At 39.3% G+C, this 26,080-nt stretch overlaps 1 protein-coding gene across 1 annotated transcript; it reads right to left on the bottom strand.

The window, feature by feature from the left end:
- Window positions 1-24,860: 24,860 nt before the first annotated feature.
- LOC116466547 (uncharacterized protein DDB_G0271670-like) lies at window positions 24,861-25,226 on the bottom strand. Its single transcript, XM_032149222.2, has one exon. The coding sequence runs from the start codon at window positions 25,224-25,226 to the stop codon at window positions 24,861-24,863; it is 366 nt and encodes a 121-aa protein (XP_032005113.1).
- Between the last annotated feature and the right edge of the window lie 854 nt (window positions 25,227-26,080).

The following is a 26,080-nucleotide window of genomic DNA, read 5'->3' as shown; positions in this document are numbered from 1 at the left end:
TTTCACTAGTTAAAAATGTTTTCTGTATAAAAAAGTATAGATTATGAACAAATCAATTGCAATTCCTCTTGAAAGATACTGGTAAACCAATTTGAGTCTGTTAAAATTTTCTCTGTTGGGTTCAAAGGAAGCTCACTTTTTTGTATGTGAGCAGATGCCTTCACACAGACATTGCAGTTAGTCTATGAGGTGGGGAAGGCTCTTCCTGTTTGAAAACAGATTAACTTGCCTAAGGTAACTGCTAGGACAGTTTTCAGGCTGTGGCATAGTAATGCCTCATTTGTCTCAAATGTGTTAAGTTATTTATGTAAAAAATTACCTTAAAACTTAGTAGCTTGAAACAAGGAATCTGGGCATGGCTTACCTGGGTTCTCTGGCTCAAGTGTCTCATGAGGCTATGATACTTGTAGTCATCTCAAGGTGTGACAGGCCTTTCAAGGTCGCTCAAAGTGGTTTCTGGGAGGGTTCAGTGGATTGAATCTTGTGGGTTGTGGATTGAGGGCCTCAGTGCCTTACTGGCTGTTGGCCAGACACCTCCTTCAGTTCCTTGCCACATGGCCTTTGCCTTAAAAGGTCAGCTCACAACATGGGAGGTGGCTTCCATCAGAGCAAGCGAGAGAGCAAGATGGATGCCAGAGCCTTTTCATCACCTAATCTCAAAACTGACATTCCATAACTCTACCATAGTCTATTTGTTAGAAGTGAGACACAGCCCACACTCAAGGAGAGGGACACAAGAACATGAGTAACAGGAAGCTGCCTGCCACACTGGAGAATGAGGCACCACCACGTTAAAGCTTGAAAGCTTGAAGGCATGGTTAAAATGCAAGGATTTGTGGTTCAGAGGTATATGGAGGTAGAGAACTGCTTTCTATATCCAGAGTTTTTTTTTTTTTTTTGAGACAGAGTCTCGCTGTCGCCCAGGCTGGTGGGCAAGGGCGCATTCTTGTGACACGAGAGGCTCCCCCCCCCCCCCCCCCCCCCCGGGTTCAGGCCGTTCTCCTGCCTCAGCCTCCCGAGTAGCTGGGACTACAGGCGCCCGGCACCTCGCCCGGCTAATTTTTTGTATTTGTAGTAGAGACGGTTTCACCGTGTTAGCCAGGATGGTCTCGATCTCCTCACCTCGTGATCCACCCGCCTCGGCCTCCCAAAGTGCTGGGATTACAGGCGTGAGCCACCGCGCCCGGCCCCAGAGCTTTTTTAAACCTTGCTTGATTAGGAGCTAAGAACCTGGAGCTGGCCAAGTATGGAAGGTGCGACAGACCCTAATGACTTCTTTTAACAGAGTTTTGCACATTTAAAAACCATATTTCTCTCGTTAAAATTTTGGTCACAAGGTGTTACTGTTTTGTGACCATGTCATGTACCCCATTTATTTGATGCATTCATGGAATCTACAGTTCCAAGCCCTAGGGACATAGAGTGATTCATTCATGGTACTGCCCATAAAGCTACAATCTAGCCAGGAAGTCAACATTTACTAGAAAGCAGAAAGGAATGGATGAGTGTTACATAATGGTGCTGGATTTTCACGGCTAGGTTCTTCCGGCCATGGTAACTTACAGCAGAGATTCTCAAACTGCCCAACTCGACTTGGGTTAGGCAAAAGGTTCCATCCTTTTCCACTCTTCAGTGGAAAAACAAATTGGTGATAAGGAATTGGCACCGTATAAGCAATTGGAAGTGGGTGGAGATTATGCTTTACTACAAGAGGTTTGGATAATTCATATTTAAGTTGCTGTGTATCTTTAAATGTAAGAACACCAACAGATCAAAGAGTTAATGATTCAGATAAATGCAGGTTGATAATTTTTAAAGAACAGCAATAATTGAAACAAAGCGCTGCTCAAAATAACACTGACTTGAAAATGCAATTACCAATACAGTGTTTTATGTCTGTTTTGTTTTGTTTTGTTTAAGAGTTTCACTCTGTTGGAGTGCAGTGGCATAATCATGGCTCACTGCAGGCTCAACCTCCTGGGCTCAAGCGATCCTCCTGCCTTAGCCTACCAAAGCGCTGGAATACTCAGCCTGTTTTGTATTTTTCTGATATAGGCAAGTGCAGCATATCAGCCAAGCTTCTTAATAGAACACTACACTCTAGTCCTTAGTTCTAGGACTGTACAGATTTTAACTTATGTATTTATTTTAGAAACAGGGTCTCACTCTGTTGCCTAGGCTGGAGTGCAGTGGCACAATCATAACTCACTGCAGCCCTGGACTCCTGGGCTCAAACGATTCTCCCATCTCAGCCTCCCAAGTAGCTAGGACTATAGGCGTGCTCCATCATGACTGGCTAAGTTTTTTTTTTGTAGAGATGGCGTCTCACTATGTTGCCCAGGCTAGTCTCAAACTTCTGGCCTCAAGCAATTCTCCTGCCTCAGCCTCCCAAAACACTGGGATTACAGGTGTAAGCCATCATGCCCAGCAGAGACTCATTTTCACATAACGGTTGCTTTCTTGTAGTTTTGAGACATTATGGGTTACTAAAATATTTTGAAGTTAAAATCTGAAGTCTGGTATAAAATGGCATAGTAATTGCACATGAACAGGCTGGCTACAGCTAAAAGCAGCTCTTAGATTTTCATAGTGGAGCCAGAAAAGCAGAAATTTCATTCCTTGCCTTTTTCATGAAATAACTAGCCCAAGGTTATATTGTTAATGGATAAGATTATTGTGAGGGATAACTCAAATGAGAAATGATGTTGCTGTCTTTGAGAACCGGGGATTTTGGTGTGGGAGAAATGAATAAAGATGTAAAATTGATAAAGTGTAGTAAAATCCCTTAGTTCACAGTTGGAGTTTGGATTATCAGTGTAAACTCGATGTATTTTTTTAAATAAGACTTTTTAGTTTTTCCATGGAAAATGCCTAGAAATAAGTCCAAACCCAATAGTAATGCATTTCATTACCACCCAGATTGTGGTCTCCAGCATTTTTATTAAATGGTCCCAAGACTTCTTCAAGTCTGAGACACATGTACACGATGAGCTTGGAACTTCTTATACTAGGAAGTGTGGATGCTATGCTATCAAACCTATGAGGGTCGTGTCAAAAAACTCAGGAAAGATTGAACAGACTACCATTTGCCAAACACAGGACAGTCTGATCATCAGTAAGGATAATAATTGCGATATACTGAAATACATTAAATATATTTAAATCCGTGAGCTCCTAGTGCTGCAGAGATAACTCAGGTCACGTTGGATAGTGCTGGGAAACATAGTGAAATGGTGACAACCAAGACTGCCCCGACTACTTGGGATGCATGGACACCCTTTCAAAAGACATATCAACCTATCGCGATGTATGTGCTATATTTGGACCTGATTCAAACAAACTGTAATGAATATATATATATATCTCTATCTCAGGAAAATGCGAACATTGAACACTTAATATATCAAATACTGTTAAATTTTCAGTTATGGTAATGCCACTGTGATTATGTTTAAAAAGGAAAATCACTACATTTGATAGAAATACATTGACTTTTGTTAATGAAGTTATATTACTAATGGGATTTGTTTCAACATAAGATGGAGAAGTCGTAGGTATAGAAAAAAGAAGATTGGCTGTAAGTTTATGACTTTTGAAGCAGGGTAATGAATGCAAAGCTAATATTATACTATCCTTTCTGTTTTTGTGTGTATTTCAAGTTTTTCTATAATAAAAAGTTTAAAACTTGGAAAAAGATACCATAAACAGGGTAAAAAACAGTTGCAAACCCAGAGAAGGTATTTGTAGCACATATGATTGGCAAAAGATTAATATATAGAATATCTAATGGACTCCTAATAATAAAACTACAGATAACCCAATAGGAAAATGGGCAAAAGACATGAACAGACTATTCACAGAAAATGAAACAAGAATGTTTAACATTCATTTGGAAATATATTTATCCTCATCATTCATCAAGGAAATACAAAATAGAAAATAAAACAAGTTACAATTTCAAACTTACCAAATTGGGGAAAATGAAAAATGTTGATCACAGTGTTGGCTAAGATGAAAACTCTTACACATTGCTGGTATGGGAGGTAAATTTATAAAACTATTTGGAAAACAATTTAGCATAAATGAATGTAAATAAACACAGGCATAATTTAGGAACAAGCAAATTCTGTGGTATGGACCATAGAGAAAATATGGCACATAGGACCAGGAAATATCTTTTTTTAAAAAAAAGTCCCAAAAACATTTATTCACCAAACTTCCTAACTCAATTTTAAGCAAAATATAACAATGAATTAATAATCTGTGCAAGTGCTGACAGGCATGCAGACTGGTGTGACCTCTATGGAAGAGATTTTGAGAATTATCTAACAACAACTACAGATGCGCATTTACCTTTCGAGTAGGTAAGCCCACTGCTCAGAATTTACCCTGAATCCACATCTCCACAAATAAAAAACAAGATATGCACAAGGTTATTCACTGCAGCATTAGATGTAATAATACAAGATTGCAAACATCCTAAATGCCTATCTACAGGAGACTGGTTGAATAACCACGGTACATTACACAATTGAGTACTATGTAGCCATAAACAAGAATAAACATCTCCATGAACTAATATAAACCAACTTACAGGCAATGTTAAGTGAAAAAGTAGATATGGTATGTCCACTCAAAAGGCCTACAAGTTACAGCACTCAGTAAAATTAAGTACGCCTATAGTCCAGATCTTGGTTTCCAAAAACCAATCTCTCATTAAAAGGGCTCCTTGGAAAAATGGCTGATTCCAGGTCAAAGGCAGGGGAAATGCAAGATGAGCCTGGAACATCTTTTTGTGCCAGAAAGTAAGAAAATGCTCAAAGATGAATGTGGGCATGTCAGAAGGACGCAGCTATATCTGTTAATAGTATAGCACCTAGAATACATAAAGAACTCTTACAACCCAATGATAAAAAGTCAAGTAGGCTGGGCGTGGTGGTTCACGTCTGTAATCCCAACACTTTGGGAGGCCGAGGCAGGAAGACACTTGGGAGCCTGGGAGGCCAAGGCTACAATAAGCCATGACCATGCCACTGCACTCCAGCCTGGACAACAAAGTGAGACCCTGTTTCAAAAACAAACACAAAAAACACAGAAGGCAAATAACCTAATTTAAAAATGAGCATAGAATTTGAATAGACATTTCTCCAAAGATATATAAATGGTCAGTAAGCACATCATAAGAGGCTCCTTAACATCATTACTCACTCAGATACCTACCACCTTCACACTCACGATGATGGCTGTAATGTGAAGAAACTCAACAAAACAAAAAGCCAGGCTGTGTGTGGTCCTCACACCTATAACTCCAGCACTTCAGGAGGCCAAGGCGGGAGAACTATTTGAGGCCAGGAGTTTAAGACTAGCCTCGGCAACTCCTGTCTCCAAAAAGTAAAATAAAAACCAAATATGGCTTTACAATGTTATTCTTTCCAGAATTTCTGATAATTTCAAGTGAGAGAGGTAAACATTTTTAGTTACATGATCAGATACCCCATACGATTCGCAGACAATTTAATGTATCTCCAGTCGGATGATTTACCGTAAAGAAAGCCACCAAAAATTGTAAGCAGCCTGGATTCGTGTTTATTGAAACCAGTAATTAGAGACATCTTTTTTTCCCCAGTTAAGGTTCCACATAACTGCATACTGCACCTGCATAGAGCCACATCCCTGGACTAAGGCTGTAGGGGATAATCTGCAGTCATAATTTTAAGTTAGAAGCACCCATAAATGTAGTATATAGACGACAGTGAACTTTCACTTACAGCATCAACATTGTTAAGGTCATGATGTACAGAGCAGTCACTTTCAAATTCATTAAATTAATAAAACATGACAACGTCTTCAGTTTAAATACTGATTTTAACATGCCCATAAAAAAGTGCAAACAACATAATCTAGCAGCCTATCTGTTGCATTTTTAGGAATGACCAGTTCATGGTCTTTATCTTGGCCACGTATTCAAAGTTGGACTTTTCTTTGATTTTTTAATTTTAAGGACAAATAGCAGATGTAGCCATTATATTGTATATAAATGTCATAAAACTGTCGTTTACAGTCTACCATACAAGTGTATGCTGCAAATAAAATGAATTTTACTTTAAAATGTAAAGGCTGTCTATTATTTGGCCTTTGGTTTCAATGCTTGAAAACCCCAAAATAACAAAACTCATCTCCCTTCCTCCCACCTCCCAAAAAGAACCCTGCAGCTAGCTCCACAGACTAAGTAACCCCACCTTTAGTGTGACCATAAACTGTTTGGCATCTATTGATGACCAGGAAACATCTAAAACAATATTCAAAGGAGCCTTGTTTACATGTTCCTAAAAGATTGGGTAAAGATATTTTGTTTGATTCATGCAATGTCATTCTATAAGTGCTGATGGCCGGGCGCGGTGGCTCACGCTTGTAATCCCAGCACTTTGGGAGGCCGAGGCGGGCGGATCACGAGGTCAGGAGATCGAGACCGCGGTGAAATCTCGTCTCTACTAAAAAATACAAAAAAAATTAGCCAGGTGTGGTGGCGGGCGCCTGTAGTCCCAGCTACTCAGAGAGGCTGAGGCAGGAGAATGGCGTGAACCCGGGAGGCGGAGCTTGCAGTGAGCCGAGATTGCGCCACTGCACTCCAGCCTGGGCGACAGAGCGAGACTCCGTCTCAAGAAAAAAAAAAAAAAAAGAAGTGCTGATGAACTACAGCTTCACATGTCAACAAGGATTATTCTCAAAACAGAAGGCTTAGTATAGAAAACAACTTTCCAGGAATGAATCCAGAATGATTCCATATATATATAAGCTGTGAAATTAACAAAAATCTTAAGATATATTTGTATAACATATAGCAAAAACTTTAAAATGAAAAGAGAAATAACAACACGTGATTTATTTAGGAGATTTTTGGTTCCATGCATTCAGAAAAAGATACACAGAGGCTTCAAATACATCAATAAACTTCCATTTTGTATAAGCTAAGTGGTGGCTTTGGTAGGGTTCTTTTTAATATAATAATTATTATTCTTTAACATCAATTTCTCAAAAGATAATAAAGAGAAATAAAACTTCAGAGATCCCTTGGAATATTTTGGGGGCATTTGCAAAGCAGGAGTCTTTTTTTGTTTTTCCATGTGGATAGCCAATTGTCCCACCATATTTGATAATTGACTTAAAGTGCCACCTCTGTCAACACTAAGTTTACACATATGGGTGGATTAGTTTCTCGACATTCTGATTCGTTGGTCTAATTGTATAAACCTACATGAACACCACATGGTTTTACTTACTGTAACTTGAAATTATACTTGATATCTACCAAGCCAAGCTTTCTGTCCTTTATTTCTCCTCTTCTTTTTATCCTCTCCCTTCCCTACTTCCTTTCTCTTCTCTTTTCTTCTTCTGTCTCCAATGTTTATTGTTATTCTGGCTGCTTGCTCTCTAATATTAATTTTAAGATCAGATTGTAAATTTCTAATGGTAATCCTTTTGAATTTTGATTGTTTATTAATTTGGGGGCTAATAGTTATTCAGGGGATTCTGTGTCTTCCTATCCACGACTATAGCATAACTCTTATTTGGGCCTTCATTTGTGTTTTTATTAAGTTTTCCATTTAAGTTTATATATATTTGTCCTAGGTACCATGTACTATGAATGGTATTCTTTTTAAAAATTGCATTTACTATTATGTATTTGCTAGGGAATGAGAATACTGTTGAGTGAATATGGATTCTATATATAGCCATCTTGCTGAAGTAACTCCTTATTTCTACAGGTCTCTCATGCATACTGTTGAATATTACATTTTGAAAATCGTATGATGTGAAAAAGGTGATTTTCCTTTCCAATAGACTTAATTTTTTTCCTTTCAAGCATCCCTTACAATACTGAATAGCAGAATTTCACATCAGCACCACCATGGACGTACTAATGATGCTAAAAGGAATGTTTCTACTTCCTTATCTTTAAAAATGTTTTCCGGCCGGGCACGGTGGCTCACGCCTGTAATCCCAGCACTTTGGGAGGCCGAGGCCAGCGGATCACAAGGTCAGGAGATTGAGACCATCCTGGCTAACACGGTGAAACCCCGTCTCTACTAAAAATACAAAAAAATAGCTGGGTGTGGCGGTGTGCGCCTGTAGTCCCAGCTACTCGGGAGGCTGAGGCAGGACAATGGCGTGAACCCGGGAGGTGGAGCTTGCAGTGAGCCGAGATGGCGCCACTGCACTCCAGCCTGGGCGACAGAGCAAGACTCCGTCTCAAAAAAAGAACAAAAAAAAAGTTTTCCAAAGATATGCTTGTAGACCATTTAAAGAAGCTGTCTTCTCATTTGGATTGCTAAAGTATTTTATTGTGAATGAATACCAAACTTTCTAGATTATATTCTCCTGCATATATTGATATGATCATATTTTTCCTTTAATATAATAATATGGTCATTTACTTGGACAGATTTTGTGATACTGAACTCACGTTATTGAGATAATATTTTATTATGTAGTCTTATGGTTAAATCATTGCTGAATTTTATTTTCTGACATTTATTTAGGAAAAGTCCATCAGTGTGCACAATACAATTGGTATATAATTTTCTCTTATTTAGCTCTATTTACTCTGTTTTGGTCTTAAGGTTATTCCAGTCTGATAAAATGAGTTGAGTATCTTTCCATATTTTAAAATTATTTTAATTTTATTAATTTTTTTATTTTATTATTATTTAGGGATTATACATTTACAACATTAAAAAAATTCCTACAATCCTATTTTTTGGTTCAGAGGGATTTTTACTAATGATTCAGTTGCTTTAATGACTTGATTTATTCAGACTTTTTCTTTAGTTACTTCAGAAATGATATAATTTAAAAGTTTGAACGAATGAATATATATAACATTGTATCTCATCAAAAGAGATTGCACATTTTTTCTGGCACCCAAAGAATATTTCAATAATGACCATAAATTAGACTAACCAATTAGTAAATTATGTCAAATCGATATATAATTGGCCATGATCTCGATTCTCATTATAATTAAGCAAATTATAATATAAGATATAAAATATAAGGTATTAACAACAAAAGGATAGTCTAGAAAAACTGCTTATCTACTTTGTGCATGTTAAACTCCAACCTAAAGGACTTTGGGATTGTGAAAGATATCAAAACTGAAGTTTGAGACAGGAACAAATTTTCTGTGAAGGAAGGATACATATCTTGAGTTCGGTTCCTGAACTCTAGGAACTACTAGCTTTATAAACCCTGGATATAAATAATTCAATTTATACAAATATCTTTTTTGTTAAAGTGGGGACAGCGAGTCCTAATACTATGAAGCACAGAAAGTAAAGTATTCAATTTTTGAATTAGAAACACAGCATAAAACAATGCTTATTATAATAACAGAAGGAGCACAGGACATCACAAAATCAGTATTTCTCATGAGACTCTGTGGCCTAACATAAACCTAAGATGCTTTTCTCTTAAATGTACAGTAGTGGTGTTTCTGCTGACATAACAGACTAGAGACACAGAAGGACCTTCTGTTACAAATACGTTATAAGCCATTCAGTTAATAGGGTTGCTCCTAAAAAAAAAAAAAGATGTTATAAGCCATGTATAAAGTAACCTTATTTTAAATGCGTAACTGAGTTTATAAAATAGTATGGAAAATTCTCAGGGGATTAAAATGAAGAAGAATCTGGAACTAGGAAACCAGGTTCCCCTTAGTTTGTTTGTTTTTTTTTAAGTAATTTTAACTTTTAGATTCAGAGGATAGATATGCAGGTTTGTTACATAAGTATATTGTGTGATGCTGAGGTTCAGGGATATGAATGATCCTGTCACCCAGGTAGTGAGCCTATTACCCAATAGGTGGTTTTCCATTAAGTCCTTGCCCCCATCTCCCTCCCTCCTCTAGTAGTCCCCAGTGTCTATTGTTCCCACCTTTCTGTCCCTAAGTACCCAATGTTTAAGTTTCCACTTATAATGAGAACATGCAGTATTTGGTTTTCTGTTCCTGTGTTAATTCACTTGGGAGAATGTCCTCCAACTGCAACCATATTGCTGCAAAGGACATGATTTCATCCTCTTTTATGACCGAATAGTATTCCACGGGCTATACGTACCAAATTTTCTTTATCCAGTCCACCATTGATGGGCACCTAGGTTGATTCCATGTCTTTGCTATTGTGAACAGTGCTGCAATGAACATGCAAGTGGATGTGTCCTTTTTGTAGAATAATTTCTTTTCCTTTGGGCATAACCCCAGTAATGGGATTGCTGAGTCACATGGTAGTTTTGTTTTTAGTTCTTTGAGAAATCTCCAAACAGCTTCCCACAGTGGCTGAACTAATTTACATTGCCACCAATAGTATATAAGTTTTCCCTTTTCTCTGCAGCCTCTCCAGCATTGTTATTTTTTGTCTTTTTAATAACAGCCATTCTGACTGGTGGGAGATGATATCTAATTGTGGTTCTGACTTGCATTTCTCTAATGATTAGTGATATTGACCATTTTTTCATATTTGGCCACTTGTATGCCATCCTTTGAGAACTGTCTATGTCCTTTGCCCACTTTTTAATGGGGTTGCTTTTTTTTCTTGTAAATTTGTTGAAATTCCTTAGAGATGCTGGACATTGTCAGTTGCACAGTTTGCAAATTTTTCTTCCATTCTCTGGGTGTCCATTTACTCTGTTGATAGTTTCTTTTGCTGTGCAAGATCTCTTTAATTAGGTCCTACATGTCAATTTTTGTTTTTCTCGTAGTTGCTTTTGGGAACTTAGCCATAAATTATTTGCCAAGGCCAATATCCAGAATGGCATTTCCTAGGTTTTCTTCTAGGAATTTTATAGTTAGAGGTCTTACATTTAAATCTTAATTCATCTTAAGTTTTGTATATGGTGATAGGTAGGGGTCCAGTTTCATTCTTCTGCATCTGGCTAGCCAGTTATCCCAGTACCATTTATTGAATATGAAGTTCTTTCCCCACTGCTTATTTTTGTTGACTCTGTCAAAAATCAGATGGTTATAGGTATGCAGCTTTATTTCTGGGTTCTCTATTCTGTTCCATTGATCTATGTGTCTGTTTTTGTACCAGTATCATCCTGTTTTGGTTACTATAGCCTTATAGCATGGTTTGAAGTTGGATAATGGGATGCCTCTGGCTTTGTTCTTCTTGCTTAGGATTGCTTTGGCTATTTGGGCTCTTTTTTGGTTTCATATGAATTTTAGAATAGTTTTTTCTACTTCTGTGCAAAATGAAGTTAGTAGTTTAATAGGAATAATGTTAAATCCGTAGATTGCTTTGGGCAATTTAAATGATATTAATTCTTCCAATCCAGGAGCATGGAATGTTTTTAAATTTGTTTGTGTCATCTGTGAATTCTTTCAGTAGGGTTTTGTAGTTCTCCTTATAGAGATCTTTCACATCCTTGGTTAGATGAATTCTTAGGTATTTTATTTGTTTTGTGGCTACTGTAAATGGGATTGCCTTCCCAAATTGGCTCTCATCTTGAATGTTACTAATATATGGAAATGCTACTGATTTTGGTACAATGATTTTGTATCCTGGAACTTTACTGAAGTCATTTATCAGGTCTAGGACCCTTTTTTTGGAGCCTTTAGGGTTTTCTAGGTATAAAATCATATCGTTGGTGAAGAGGGAGAATTTGATTTTTTTCCTTTCCTATTTGGATGCATTTTGTTTCTTTCTCTTGCCTGATTGCTATGGCCAGGACTTCTAGTACTATGTTGAATAGGAGTGGTGAGAATGGGCATCATTGTCTTGTTCCAAGTCTTAAGAGGAATGCCATTTGATATCATGTTGGCTGTGGGTTTGTCATAGACAGCTCTTATTTTGAAGTATGTTCCTTTGATGCCTACTTTGTGGATGGTTTTGTTGTTGTTGTTGTTGTTGTTTTTTACCATGAAGGGATGTTGGATTTTATCCAAACCTTTTTCTATGCCTATTGAGATGATCATATGGTTTTTGGTTTTAATTTCATTTCTGTGGTGAATCACATTTATTGATTTGTATATGTTGAACCAACCTTGCATCCCAGGAATAAAGCCTACTTCATCATAGCGAATCAACTTCTTTTTTTTTTTTTTTCGAGACGGAGTCTTGCTCTGTCGCCCAGGCTGGAGTGCAGTGGCGCAATCTCGGCTCACTGCAAGCTCCGCCTCCCGGGTTCACGCCATTCTCCTGCCTCAGCCTCTCTGAGTAGCTGGGACTACAGGCGCCCGCCACCATGCCCAGCTAATTTTTTGTATTTTTAGTAGAGACGGGGTTTCACCGCGGTCTCAATCTCCTGATCTCGTGATCCGCCCGCCTCGGCCTCCCAAAGTGCTGGGATTACAAGCGTGAGCCACTGCGCCTGGCCGCGAATCAACTTCTTAATGTGCTGTTAGATACAATTTGCTCATATTTTTTTGAAGATTTCTGCTTCTATGTTCATCAGGGAAATTGGCCTGAAGTTTTCTTTTTTCTTTCTGTCTCTGCCAGATTTTGATATCAGGATGATGCTGGCTTTGTAGAATGAGTGAAGGAGTCCCTTCTCCTTGATTTTTTGGAATAGTTTCAATAGGATCTGTACCAGTTCTTCTGGGAGATACTTTAAAAGCCCTAAGTAAATAGATGTCCTCTGTTCAGTATAGGAAGTCACAAAGTTTCTGAGATTTCAATTCTCAGAAACATGTCAGTTTAAACATTCATTGCAAACCCAATCATAATCTCCACAGCATTTTCTAAATAACTTGATAAACTTAATGTAAAATGTATTGGAAAGGCAAAGATTTCATTACCCAAAACAATCCTGAAAAAGAGTGAAGCTGGAGGACTTATACCATTTCACTTCCAGTCTTATTACACAGAGACTGTAATTGGAACAGTGTGGTATTGTCAGAAGGACAGATACATATATTAATGGAATCAAATAGATACCAAAGAAATATACCTTCTGTGTATACGGCCAGCCAATTTCTGACAAAGGTACAAACCAATCCCATGAAAAGGAAAGTTTTTCAACAAATGATGTTGAAATAACTGGATATCCACATGAGAAAAATGAACCTTGATTAGCACCTCACAGTATACACAAAGTTTAACTCAAGACAGATAATAAATTTACCTACAGAAGCTAAGAATATAAAGATTTTAGCAGAAAAAATAGGATACTGTCTTTACAATTTAAATAGGCAGAGATTTCTAAAGACACAAAAAGCAATAGCCATAACAAAAAACGATAAATTAGGTTTAATAAAAATCACATTCATCAAAAGTCACAATTTAAAATATTAATAAGAGCCATATGCTGAGAAAATATTCAGAAAGCACTTACCTGCTTTATTTCGACTTGTATCTACATTATACAAAGAACCCCTTAAACTCAAGTGTAAAAAGATATAAACAGAGACTTTACAAAACAAGACAAATAGGTAGCCAATAAATGAAAAATTGCTCACTACCGAAAGTCCTTAGAGAAATGCAATAAATATGCCAATGAGATTTCATTACACATTCACTAGAATATCTAAGATGAAAAAGGCTGAAACAACAAAAATATTGGCAAGAATGTGAGTCAACCATCATCTCACATATTGCTGGTGGGAATGTAAAATGATACAATGACTCTGGGAAAACTTTTAACAGTTTAATTGAGTCAAATATACACTTGCCTTTCTCAATTTTTTTTTTTTTTTTTTTTTTTTTTTTTTAATTTAGACAGGGTCTCGGTCTGTCACCCAGGCTGGAGTGCAGTGGCCCAATCTCGGCTCATTGCAACCTCTGCCTCTTGGGTTCAAGCAATTCTCGTGCCCCAGCCTCCCAAGTAGCTGAGACTACAGGTGCATGCCACCACACCCAGCTAATTTTTGTATTTTTAAAAAACACTTTCTAATTTTATTTTTATTTATTTTTGAAACGGAGTTTTGCTCTTGTCCAGGCTAGAGTGCAATGGCATGATCTTGGCTCACTGCAACCTCTGCCTCGAGAGTAGCTGGGATTACTGCCGCCCACCACCATGCCCAGCTGATTTTTGTATTTTCAGTAGAGACATGGTTTCGCCATGTTAGCCAGGTTGGTCTCGAACTCCTGGCCTCAAGTGATCCGCCCTCCTTAGCCTCCCAAAGTGCTAGGATTACGGTGTGAGCCATCACACCCAGCCTTACACTTACCTTTTTATTCAACAATTGCACACTAATATATTTATCCAAGTGAACTGAAAACATCACCATAAAAAAGACTTGTACATGAATTTTCAAAGCAGCATTCATGATAGCCAAAAATTGGAAAGAATCCAAATGTTCTTCATGTTAAGCAGCAAGTGAATGAGCAAATCGTGGCATTTTAATTCAATCAAACGCTACTAAAAAATAAAAGCAAAAATAACACTCCAACACATGGTAACACGGATTAATTTCTCAGACATTATTAGACACAAAAGAGTAAATAGTGCCATATTTTAGTTCTATGTCCTAGAAAACTAAAAAATAATCTAAGGAGAAAATGATCAGAGTGGTGGTACCTCTAGAGTGGGAGGACTTGACTGGCAAGGGATATGAGTGAACTTCCCGAGTCGATGGAAATGTTTCATATTGTGATAGGCAAGTGAATTGCACAAGTGCTTCAATTATCAAAATTATATAGCTAAGGTTTGTATATTTAAATAAAGTAGGTTTTGATTCTACACTGAATTATAAAATGATGATGATGAAGAGGAGAATGAAGATGATTAACAAAGGGATTATAGCGAGTGGGTGGAGATATAGATGATAAAAGAATGGAGAATTAATACATAAGGAACTCATATAGCCCAGTTGAAAAAAAAAATAACCTGAGTTAAAAATGGGCAAAGGACCTGAACAGACATTTTTCCAGAGAAGGCACACAAATGGCCAACAGTAATATGAAAAGGTGCTCAACATCACTAATATTGGGGAAATGCAAATCAAAACCACATGAGACATCAAAAAGACAAAAGCTAACAAGTGCTGGCGAAGATGTGGAGAAAAGAAAACCCTTGTACTCTGTTGGTGAGAATGTGAATTAGTACAGTCATTCTGGAAAACAGTATGGAGGTTCCTCAAAAAGTTAAACCTATAACTACCATATGATCCAGCGATCCCAGTTTTGTATATACATCTAAAGAAAATAATCAGTATCTGCAGGATATATCTGCACCCCCATATTTACTGCAGCATTATTCACAATAGCCAAGATATAGAATCATCCTAGATGTCCATCAGCAGATGAATGGATAAAGAAACTGTGGTATACTGTATCTATACAACAGAATGCTATTCAGCCATAAAAAATGAAGGAAATTCTGCCATTTGCAGCAACATGGATGAACCTGGATGGCATTATGCTAAGTGAAATAAGCCAGACACAGAAAGACAAATACCGTATGATCTCACTTATGTGTGGAATCTACAAAAGTCAGACTCGTAGAAGCGGAGAGTAGAATGGTGGTTCCCAGGAACTGAGGGATGGAGGAATTGGGGAGATGTTGGTCAAAGGGTACAAACGTTCAGCTATAAGATGAGCAGGTTCTGGGGCCCTTGTGTACAGCATGGTGACAATAGTTAATAGTGTATTGTGTGCTTGAAATTTGCTAGAAGAGTAGATCTTAAGGGTTCTCTCTACAACAAGGAAAAGATAACTACCTGAGGTGAGGGATGTTTTAAGTGGCTTGATTGTGGTCATCGTTTCACAAAGTATATGTATATCAAATCATGTTGTATACCTTAAATATATACAATTTTTGTCAATTATACCTCAATAAAGCTAAAAAAAGAATGGCAGAAAGTTTATAATTGCTGAAGCTTGCGGATGAATACATATTCACTAAGTTATTCTGTATTTTTTCTATGTTTTTTAAAAATTCTACATTGCAAGAAGAATAAAAAAAGAAAAACCAATAATAATTTTTTTCATGTCCAATGCACACCTTTAGAATGGTGTTGCTTAATTGTAGAAAGTGATAAAGAAAATTTCTTTTCAAACCTGGGAACATAGGCATAACTAGGAGACTTGATGACTTTCTTACTTGCTTACAGATTGCTGCTTGAAGAAGAGCTGAACTTAGCTGGCTGCTGTGTCTGCCAGATGGGGCCTCTCTGCTGCCTGCTGTAGGAGACAAACTTTGTTGGTTGGTATGTGTGGTTACCACCCTTTATGCCCATCCATCTGCTGCTCAGCCTGTCTGGTTGGCAGCCACAGATCAAGTGGTCCAAATTTCTGATGAGGGGCAGCAAGGGCTGACCTGGGCAGTAGACCCCACACGCCATGGACTGGGTCAGCTCACATTACTTATAGACAAGTGATGGCTTATGGCACTTTTTATTAAGCCAATAACCTCAGTGGTCTGTATTTTGCCTAGCAAGGTACATATTAAAGTATTTGCCTCAGCATTTTAGTTTTTCCTCTTTCAACCTCCTTGAATGGGGAGAATTTTTGGCCCATTTCTTGCTTTCTTTCTAATTAATTTTTTAAAAATTGAGAGTTATTCAAGATCAAGTTGTATAACATTTTCGCTTTTACAGAATGATCACATTTGAAGCCTGGGGGTTCCTCTACTGCCAGAGAACCTTTTGTTCACACCACACTGGTCCATCATGATGTACTTCTCCTTCGTTGTGCTGGAAGTCTCAGGGATTGGGTTTCTCAGTACCTCAATCTCTCAATGCAAAGCTTCCCGCCCCTCGGGTCGTGTTCTCCATCTCCTGAAGGGTCTGGGCCACCAATCAGCAGGGCCAGGCTGCACATTTATATCACTTTTAGGGCCACTTTAGGGATTCCTGGAAAGTGGGGAAAAATAGGCTCCAAAGGGACTTCCTCCCTTCCCCCATGGCCATAAGAGGTATTCTACCTTTTATTTAACCAGAGAAATCTGGAAACCTGAACTGAGAGAATGGAAGTCATGGGATACATGACCAGTACCACCTGGAAGCCACGTGCTCCCTGTGAGAGCAGCCCCAGGGATGAGGGTGCCTCACACACTGCGGGGAGAGGACACGCAGAGCCCCTTTTGAACTAGCGGGAGGTGGCAGGAACCTCTCACTCCAGAGTGGAGGCATTACAAAGTGTGAGGTGGCGTTGGACTAATTTGATTTTGGGACTGAAATTAGAGAATTTGTATTGTCTACATGACTTCAACCCTTCCAGTCGCTCCATGTGATGTGACAAGGGAGCTTAGAGCAAGTTTTGAGCACAGCTCTTCCCATATTTTTTTTTTTTTTTTTTTTTTGAGACAGAGTCTCACTCTGTCGCCCAGCCTGGAGTGCAGTGTCACAATCTCAGCTCATTGCAAGCTCCGCCTCCCGGGTTCAAGCAATTCTTCTTCCTCGGCCTCCCAAGTAGCTGGGACTATAGGCACACACCACCACACCCAGCTAATTTTTCTATTTTTAGTAGAGACGGGGTTTCACCATGCTGGCCAGGCTGGTCTCAAATTCCTGACCTCAGGTGATCTGCCCACCTTGGCCTCCCAAAGTGCTGGGATTACAGGCTTAAGCCACTGCATCTGGCCACCCAGACTGTTACTATCCTGAAGAGAATCCCGTAAAATTAAGAGGCAGTAACATTTTCTTGTTACTAAAATACAAAGAATGTGATGTGATGATAAATCGAAGTGGAAGCTGTTTAACAAGAAAATCACACTACTTTTATTTCATAATTGGGTTTATCAGGGAAATTGATTCTCACACAGGACTGTTTGGGTTAGCACTTGTTGTGTCTTTGGTTCAGTATTTGTGATGAAGCACCTCTGCATTTTCCTATTTCCTTACCTCGGAATAATAATCTCCCTGCCTTTCTTTTTTCTCAAAATACACGTAAAATATTGATCCTACAAATAGCCAAGTGTAAGTGAAGTATACGATCTTTTCAATTTGCAAAAGCAATATGTAATTCTCACCCACAGTTATTCGGGGAAACAGCTCCCATTCATATATCCGAATATTTTTCAAGTTTTTCTTCTTCTATCCTGGAATTCATGTTTTCACAGCATCTCTGTACTGGCATCTAGTTGGTGATTTTGCCTTCCCTGACTGCGTCAGACATTTATCTACAGTTCTCTGTAATTCTCAGCTCAAATTGTGCCACAAGGTAGAGCATTTTGTTCCATATACACATGGTTCCAAACGTACTTGCATGGTGCACTGTAAATATCACCTCTCAGAGCCCTTTTGTGTTGACAATAAAGGTGAATTTGGCATGTATGATAATGACAAACCAAAATATGCTCTTTCATGTATCTAAGGCACCTTCCTAGGCCGGGTGCAGTGGCTCACGCTTGTAATCCCAGCACTTTGGGAGGCCGAGGCGGGTGGATCACGAGGTCAGGAGATTGAGACCATGGTGAAACCCCGTCTCTACTAAAAATACAAAAAATTAGCCGGGCGTGGTGGCGGGTGCCTGTAGTCCCAGCTACTCGGAGAGGCTGAGGCAGGAGAATGGCATGAACCCGGGAGGCGGAGCTTGCAGTGAGCCGAGATTGCGCCACTGCACTCCAGCCTGGGTGACAGAGCGAGACTCCGTCTCAAAAAAAAAAAAAAAAAAAAAAAAAAAGAGTCGGACCTTAACTGCATCTCTGTCTGGGTCCTAGGCTCCACACCTAGTACATAATTAAAATCCCTTACTTACCAAGGTTTTCACCAAAAGTAAAAGTCATAAGAGTTAACATTGTAATATGTAATTGAGACTACTGAAAAAATAGCTTTACATGCAAGGCGTGTAAGGAGAATGAAATGTTTTTTTGTAAGAGATTATAAGAAAGTATGGTAATGTAAATTTTTGCCTAGGTTAGAGGGTTAAATGATTGTTTTAAATTAAATAAGTTTGAATAAGTTGTGGAAGGTTTGAATAAGTTGTGGAAGGTTTATAAAAATTAATTGTAAGAGGCCGGGCATGGTAGCTCACACCTGTAATCACAGCACTTTGGGAGGCCAAGGCAGGCAGATCAGGAGGTCAGGAGATTGAGACCATCCTGGCCAACATGGTAAAATCCCGTCTCTAATAAAAATACAAAAAAATTAGCTGGATGTGGTGGTGCGCCTGTAGTCCCAGCTACTCGGAAGGCTGAGGCAGGAGAATTGCTTGAACCTGGGAGGCAGAGATCGTGCCACTGCACTCCAGCCTGGTGACAGAAAAAGACTCCATCTGGAAAAAAAAAAAAAAGAAAAAAGAAAAAATTAATCGTAAGAGATTCTATGCATAAACATATTGGCTAAAGTTAAAATGGCATTACTCAGTTTTTTCCATAAATTAGACATTGGAATAAAATCACGACAGAGTTTTCTTAGAACATTGTTCTGCTCTGAGAAAAAATTTGTAAAGAGTTACAAAATGTTTATAAAAATTTTACCTTATGGTCAAACTAATTTAAACAATAGATTTATAAAATATTATTAAAAGCTAGCTTTAACATTAAAAATACACAAATGGAAACATAAAATTTGGTTTTCTCTTTTAAAAAGGATTTTTATGTAATATTAAAAGATAATGAAAGGTTTTTGTTTACCTTTTAAATAAACTACAAAAGAAATAGTGGGGGAAAGGAAAGGAAGGAGACAGAGTCAGTTGGCCTCATGCTATCTTCAGGGTTTTGTTTGGAAAGCTGAGTCTCCTATCAGACTATTGCTTTTTCCTTTAAAAACTTTTTGAGTTATTTTGGCTAAATGCATGACTTATGATAACCTAAGATTCTATTTTGTAATATCCAATATTTTAAACCTTTGGTATTTAACAAGCCTTTCAAAATCAAGCTCTAGATTATCATGCTAAATCAGCCAATACTAAGTTTGTTTAAATATAAAATTTGAATGAACTCCATGGTCTAAGTCAAATTACCTATGATAATCCATTAGTTATCAATGCTGTACACCTAAATTGGAGAAATGACTGGTATTCAAGAGGATGTAAGTCCAATATTAAGCATGGATTCATAAAGAAGCAGGACTTAAGAATCTTAAGATTTTTTTGTTGGGGGTTCTTCATTCCATGACTCGTCATGGAAAAGATAAAATGGTCCAAGTTGAATATATTGATGTGGTGACTTATAAATGGTGGAAACAGTTTAAAACCAATGTTTGGTTCCATATTCCTGAAAAGACAATCAAAGGTTCAGGTACATCTGGTTACCTGATGGGCCATTTAAACATTTATAAGGGTACTTCATTCAATTGTTATTTTTCAACGCACACTATCTGGTTGTATAGGGGCTTTCTCATGCAAGAGGGCTGATGTAACAGTGGATTGTTATGCTACAGTGTGTTTTCACCTGGTGGAGAAAGCTTCTTATGGTTCACTGAGGACAATCCCTTCACAATCTAGAACCCAAGGGTTGGATCTTCTGGCAACATCAGAGAGGGACTGTCCTTGCCATCCACACCGCAGCAAAACTTTGGACCCTTGAATCTTGGGTTAATAATTTCACAACTGAGAAGGGTCCCTCCACACTCCTGGAAGTGTACACCCACTGGAACCCTTAGGGTAGAGCTAACCAGGAAAGTTTCTCCCCAGAAGAAGATGGCATCCTTGATGTGAACAGCTTTTCCCAAGATTACTGATCAAAATTTCTTCTATCATGAGACTCTATCTTTGAATATTTTTTCCTTCTTTATGCCTCTATTAACAATAGGAATGAAAATGGGGTCTATTTGTGTACTTATAGGGTATACTTTTATTTGTGAAGGATTTTGCAGCCAGCCTTATACATGAATAAACTTATACTTTAATAGATAAAAGATGAAGGCCCAATGTAGGTGAGAAACTTTAGTGGTATATATGTTGCCTCATAATCAGTCAAAACTCCCCTTAACCTACATCATGGATTAAAGAGAACATTGCCAGGAGGCCTTCACTCTATAAGAAGGACATCATTTGTTAGGTCCTTTTTCCATGGTTTAGAATAAAAGAGGCAATAATTAGAAATGTCTCCCTCAAAATAGGCTCTACAGCAAATTCTACTTTAAAGGCTGTCGTTACACAACAGACTTTAAATTCTCTTGTGAAAGTTATGCTAAATAATAGAATTGGCTAAACAGAAAAGTACCTGCGCAGCTGCTGACACTTGTGGCCTATGGAGAAATACATCAAATATAAATTATAAAAATTCAGTTGTAGGGGATTAATGAAGAGACCACTTAGTCAAGCGAGTAGACTCTTTATCTAGCACATTCTTTAATCTATTTAATTTTAGGTGTTTTGGTTTATGGGGACCCTGGGTGAGGAGCATACTCCAAACTCTTGGTATTATCATCCTAATAGTCATAATAGTCTCCCCGGTGTGCTGTATTCTCTCAAAGGTTGTAAATGCTTGCCAGACATCTCTGGGACATCAAATGGTCTCTCTTCAACTGGAATGACAAAGGCTGAAAGAAATGGGTGACCATGAGGACACTGCAACTTATGAATGACGTGCTAAGACCAGAAACCCAAAATGATGGTAACTGAGTGACCCTAAGTTTTGTTCACATTCTCACCTAAGTGAGAACCTAGCCAAAAGGGGGAGTTTTTTAAAACAAAATTATGGGAAGCCATTATTTTAGACTGAGCTCATGTGCTAGGCCCCAACAAACCAACCAAACTAAAATGGAGTGACTCATGCTAAATATGACATAATCAAGCTAAGGCTTTAAGAAAACACATAGATCCTAGAACAGACCAGGTTTTGTTTTTCTCCTGTAAACAGGATGGTCCAGCATAAGGTATTCTCTACTCAGTCCTTATTCTCTCCTTGCAAAACACGCTATTCTGTTTCCCAGTAGGTTTCAAAATCATATAAGTGCATTTACAACAGTAATAGTAACATCGATGACTAAAGTTTTGGTCAACCTCTCAAAATTGAGAAAATGACCAAAAGGGGGGAATTGTTAAAGCAAATAACAGCCCCAGAAGGACTCTGTACTTCTATATTTGAGTCCTCGTGGATGAACTGTAACCTAGCTTAATAGTCAGACAAAACTGAAAACCTAACTTAATAGTATGCACCTGTAACAATAGCAGAGTGTTGCCCAATCCCAGGCGCTATACTTCAACCACTCATAGACTACTGAATGTTCAAACTGTGTTCAAATAAGGCAAATGCTGAGCTGCATGTAACCAATCCCGCTGTTTCTGTATCTCACTTCCAATTCCTGTCCTTTTTTGTCTATAAATTTGTTCTGACCACGAGGCATCCCTGGAGTCTCTCTGAATCTGCTGTGATTCTGGGGGCTGCTCAATTAGTGAATTGTTCATTGCTCAATTAAACCCCTTTAAATTTAATTCGGCTGAAGATTTTCTTCAAGAAACAAAGGAACTGAGACACCACCAGGTTATGGAACTTAACCAATGTCACACAGCCAGAAGTGGAGCAGCTAGGATTTGAACTTGAGCAGGCTAGTTCCAGAGTCCATGCTCTTATCACTACGCTGCCTCTGAAATCAGACTAGCAGGAAAAGAGCAACTGGTAATCGGATTTGTGTAAGAGACTGGAATATGTAAGTAAGGTCTCATTTCTGCTAGATTTGAATTCTGCTTTGGCTTATCGAAAGGCTTAGTGATCCCACTTAACATGCATGTACAATGTGCTGTGCAAGATTGCAAAGGAGGAACTATGAAGGTTTTTCAGGTGGTCCCGGCCAAAGTAAGGTTGTGGACAGAGAAGCAGATTGAGGAGCCAGGTGACTGGGGAAACAGAGGAGCATTTATTAATAGTAATTACTATGCATTTAATGTTGAGACTATGGACACCATTGCATTTAACCTATAGGGAACACATTTATTGAATACAGAAATTGCTGAAACTAGTTCAGCTTTGTCTTAAGAAATGACTAACATTACTCTTACTATAGACCATCATCATCTTTTCTCCCATTTTTTTTCCACACCCAGCCACTCTACCTCAGAAGAAGGCCAAGCCTCTATGGAGCTGTCAGTGGCGTCTTCTGTTGCTAGGATTCACTATCTTCAACCTTTCCTCTCACTGGTTCTATAGCCACTGAACTGCGAGCTCCTTGAGAACGGTGACATTGCCTATCCTGCTCCTACATCCCTCTACTACTGCACGTATCCCCCTGAGCTGTGATTTATCCCCAGTCATTCTTGAAGTCAGGTACCTGTTCTTATCTGTCTGTGTAATCTAGGCATTTATGACAGTGTCTGGCACAATGTGTAGCTGGTCAAAATATTGAATAATCAAATACTTAATAAGGCTTGTTCAGATTTTAGGGAAGCAAACTAAAAGATATCCAAATGTTTCTAAGTTTTCTAGGCTCATTGATGAAGGAAAATAGACAGGAATTTGAAGCTGAAAATACTAAATTGTTCTTAGATTATGTTCCTGGACATTTCCTTTCCTGTATTTATTCAGAACACTGAAAGAAGACTGTTGATTTATGCCAAATGAAAAGCAAATAGTCCATTTGGGGTGGTGAGGCTGCTGGAGAGCTGGTGATGTTCTGCTTGTTGATGTGGATGCTGTTTACAGAGAGGTGTCCTGTGTTTACAGAGACTGTAAACAGTGAGCTACATATTAATGAGGTAGACTTTTCTGCATATATATCTCAATGTTCTTAAAGCAAATATTACAAATCCAAAATTTATTTTTCCTATAAAATTTAAATTTAATATTACTTTAAACTGTCTTTCTCTTCAATCAGAATCAAGTTAGTAAGGATCCCAGAGGTCATGAAGTCTACCTCTGTCCTGACAGATGTTTACATACATGCACAGAGTACGTTGAATATTAGTACCCTTGAAATGCAAGAGAGAAGCTGGAAGGCATAGTTCATTAGTGATAGAAAATCATACTTTGCAATCACCATAGTAATAAATGATTAGGGCAAGTATTTTGGGGGGGGTGTTTGCAGCACTTTAATTATCAAGATAATATAAAAATACATTCAAATAAATGAAGAAAAATGGGCAAACAAATGGACACATTATGAGGATTTCTAAGGTTCAATTAACACGTGAGAACTTCTCAACCTCTCAGTCATCAGGGAAGCCATAAGCCACTGGATCCATAAACATTAAAAACTCTCACAATCCTAAGTGTCAGGGAGAATGCTGACCATCAGAAGTGCTGGGAAAAGCTCTTTACAAAGCTCTCAAGTAGCATCCACTAATGCCAAACATCCTCATGAGCAGCGACTCCAATCCCAGCTGCGAAATGCTCAGGCTCAACTCAAATGAGAGGCAGGTGCATTCATAGCAGAGCTAGTCGTGATGGCCACACAGTGAAGACAGCAAATGCCCACCAGCAGCAGGGTGGTTAAATGGTGGTGGTGCATTCACCAAAGGTGTAGACCAACCAGCCACTCCAGGTCCACTGGGATCCACAGGACTTTGCAGACACAGGCCCCCTATAAATCCATTAATCACTTGGGGCCCGAGTCTTTTTGTCCGTAGAGCCATCCCCCGCTTGGTACTGAGATGTCGTGGTGGAGACCAAGGATCCCTCGAACTGGTCTAGGGGTGGGAGGAGCTCTGTGAAGTTGGGGAATGACTGTCTGGCAAGAAATTGGAGGCATAAGGGCTCTGAGGTCACAAGGGGACTAGGGCTGGGGCCGGGAGTGATCTTAAGTTTGGGATTGGGCCGAGACCTGGGATTGGGGCTAGGACTAAGCCTGGGCCTGGGAGTAAGCCTGGCTTGGAATCAGGCCAGGGCCTAGGATGGAGCCTGGACCTGGGATTGGGCCTTGGCTTTTGAATGGGCCTGGAATGGGGCTGGGATTGGGCCAGGGGCTAGACCCAGGGCAGACAAACACCCTCCTGGCTCTGCACCCAAAGCTACTTGAGGCCTGGTGGAGGCTGCAGATCATGGGTTCCACCACTGGGAGAATTCCCAAGGGGCCAGGCTGATGGGGGGCAGAGGCCACAGCTTCAGGGAAAGGGGGCACAGTGCGAGCTCTGTGGGCTCTGTGGCCTCCTGCCCAGGGCTGCACTGGGGCGGCTGCTGCTGGGGCTGCTGCTGGAGCTGCTACTGGGGCTGCTGCTGCTGCTACTGGGGCTGGGGCTGCTGCTGCTGGGGCTGCTGCTGGGGCTGCTGCTGCTGGGGCTGCTGCTGCTGGGGCTGCTGCTGCTGGGGCTGCTGCTGAGGTTGCTGCTGCTGAGAATGCTCCTGGAGCTGCTGGAGCTGCCTCTGGAACCGCCGCTCCCGAGAGCATTTGGCCCGGCGATTCTTGAACCACACCTGCACTTGGTACTCCCCAAGATTGAGTATCTTCGCCAGCTTTTGTCGTGTGTCATAGCCTGGGTTCTGTTCCCCCTTAAAGTGATTTTCTAGCACTTCCTGCTGTTTCCAGTTGTAGACTGTGCGGTCCTGCCGCTGTCTCTTTGGAAGGCCTGGGGACAGTGGAAGGCCTTTGGGATGCCTAGGGTCTTGCATCCTGGGTCCTGCTCTGTTCTTGAACATAATTAGGGCAAATATTACCAAGCTGAAACTACTGACTAGAAGTTTATTGGTAAACAGGATATTGACATTGTCTCAACTTTTCTTCCCACACATTTATTCATTACAAAGGGAAAAGATGCCTTACAGTATACCACAAAGTGATCAGAGTTAACAACACCAATAAAACAGACATTATGCATTCCCTAATGTGATACACTAGTATGGGATACGACTTCGCCTACATAATGTTCCCGCCAGATATACATATCCAGAACCTAATCATATGAAAAGAGAAAAACCAAAATCAAGGGACATTCTACAAACAATTCCACAACTGCTTTCCTCTTAAAAAATGTCACTATTGGCTGGGTGTGGTGGTTCATGCCTGTAATCTCCACATTTTGGGAGGCCAAGGTGTGTGAATCACTTGAGGCCAGGAGTTCCAGACTAGTCTGGGGAACATAGTGAAACTCTGTCTCTCCAAAAAAAATAAAATAACATTAGCGAGGTGTGGTGCCACATACCTGTAGTCCCAGCTACTTGGGAGGCAGAGGAAGGAGGACTGCTTGAGCCCAGGTGGTCGAAGTTACAGTGAGCTATGATCACACCACTGCACTACTGTACTCCAGCCTGGGCAACAGGGCAAGACTCTGTCTGCAAAATAAATTAATTAATTAAAATTAAAATAAATGGCAGTATCAAGAAAAAC

This window comes from Hylobates moloch, unplaced genomic scaffold (genome assembly GCF_009828535.3).
Source record: "Hylobates moloch isolate HMO894 unplaced genomic scaffold, HMol_V3 SCAFFOLD_4, whole genome shotgun sequence".
NCBI classification, from domain to species: domain Eukaryota; kingdom Metazoa; phylum Chordata; class Mammalia; order Primates; family Hylobatidae; genus Hylobates; species Hylobates moloch.
The sequence above is the reverse complement of the archived record's forward strand: the minus strand, read 5'-3'. Positions and strand labels throughout refer to the sequence as shown.

Coding starts and splice junctions, on each gene's coding strand:
- LOC116466547 (XM_032149222.2), bottom strand. CDS start 25,226: ATGACACACGACAAAAGCTGGCGAAGATACTCAATCTTGGGGAGTACC.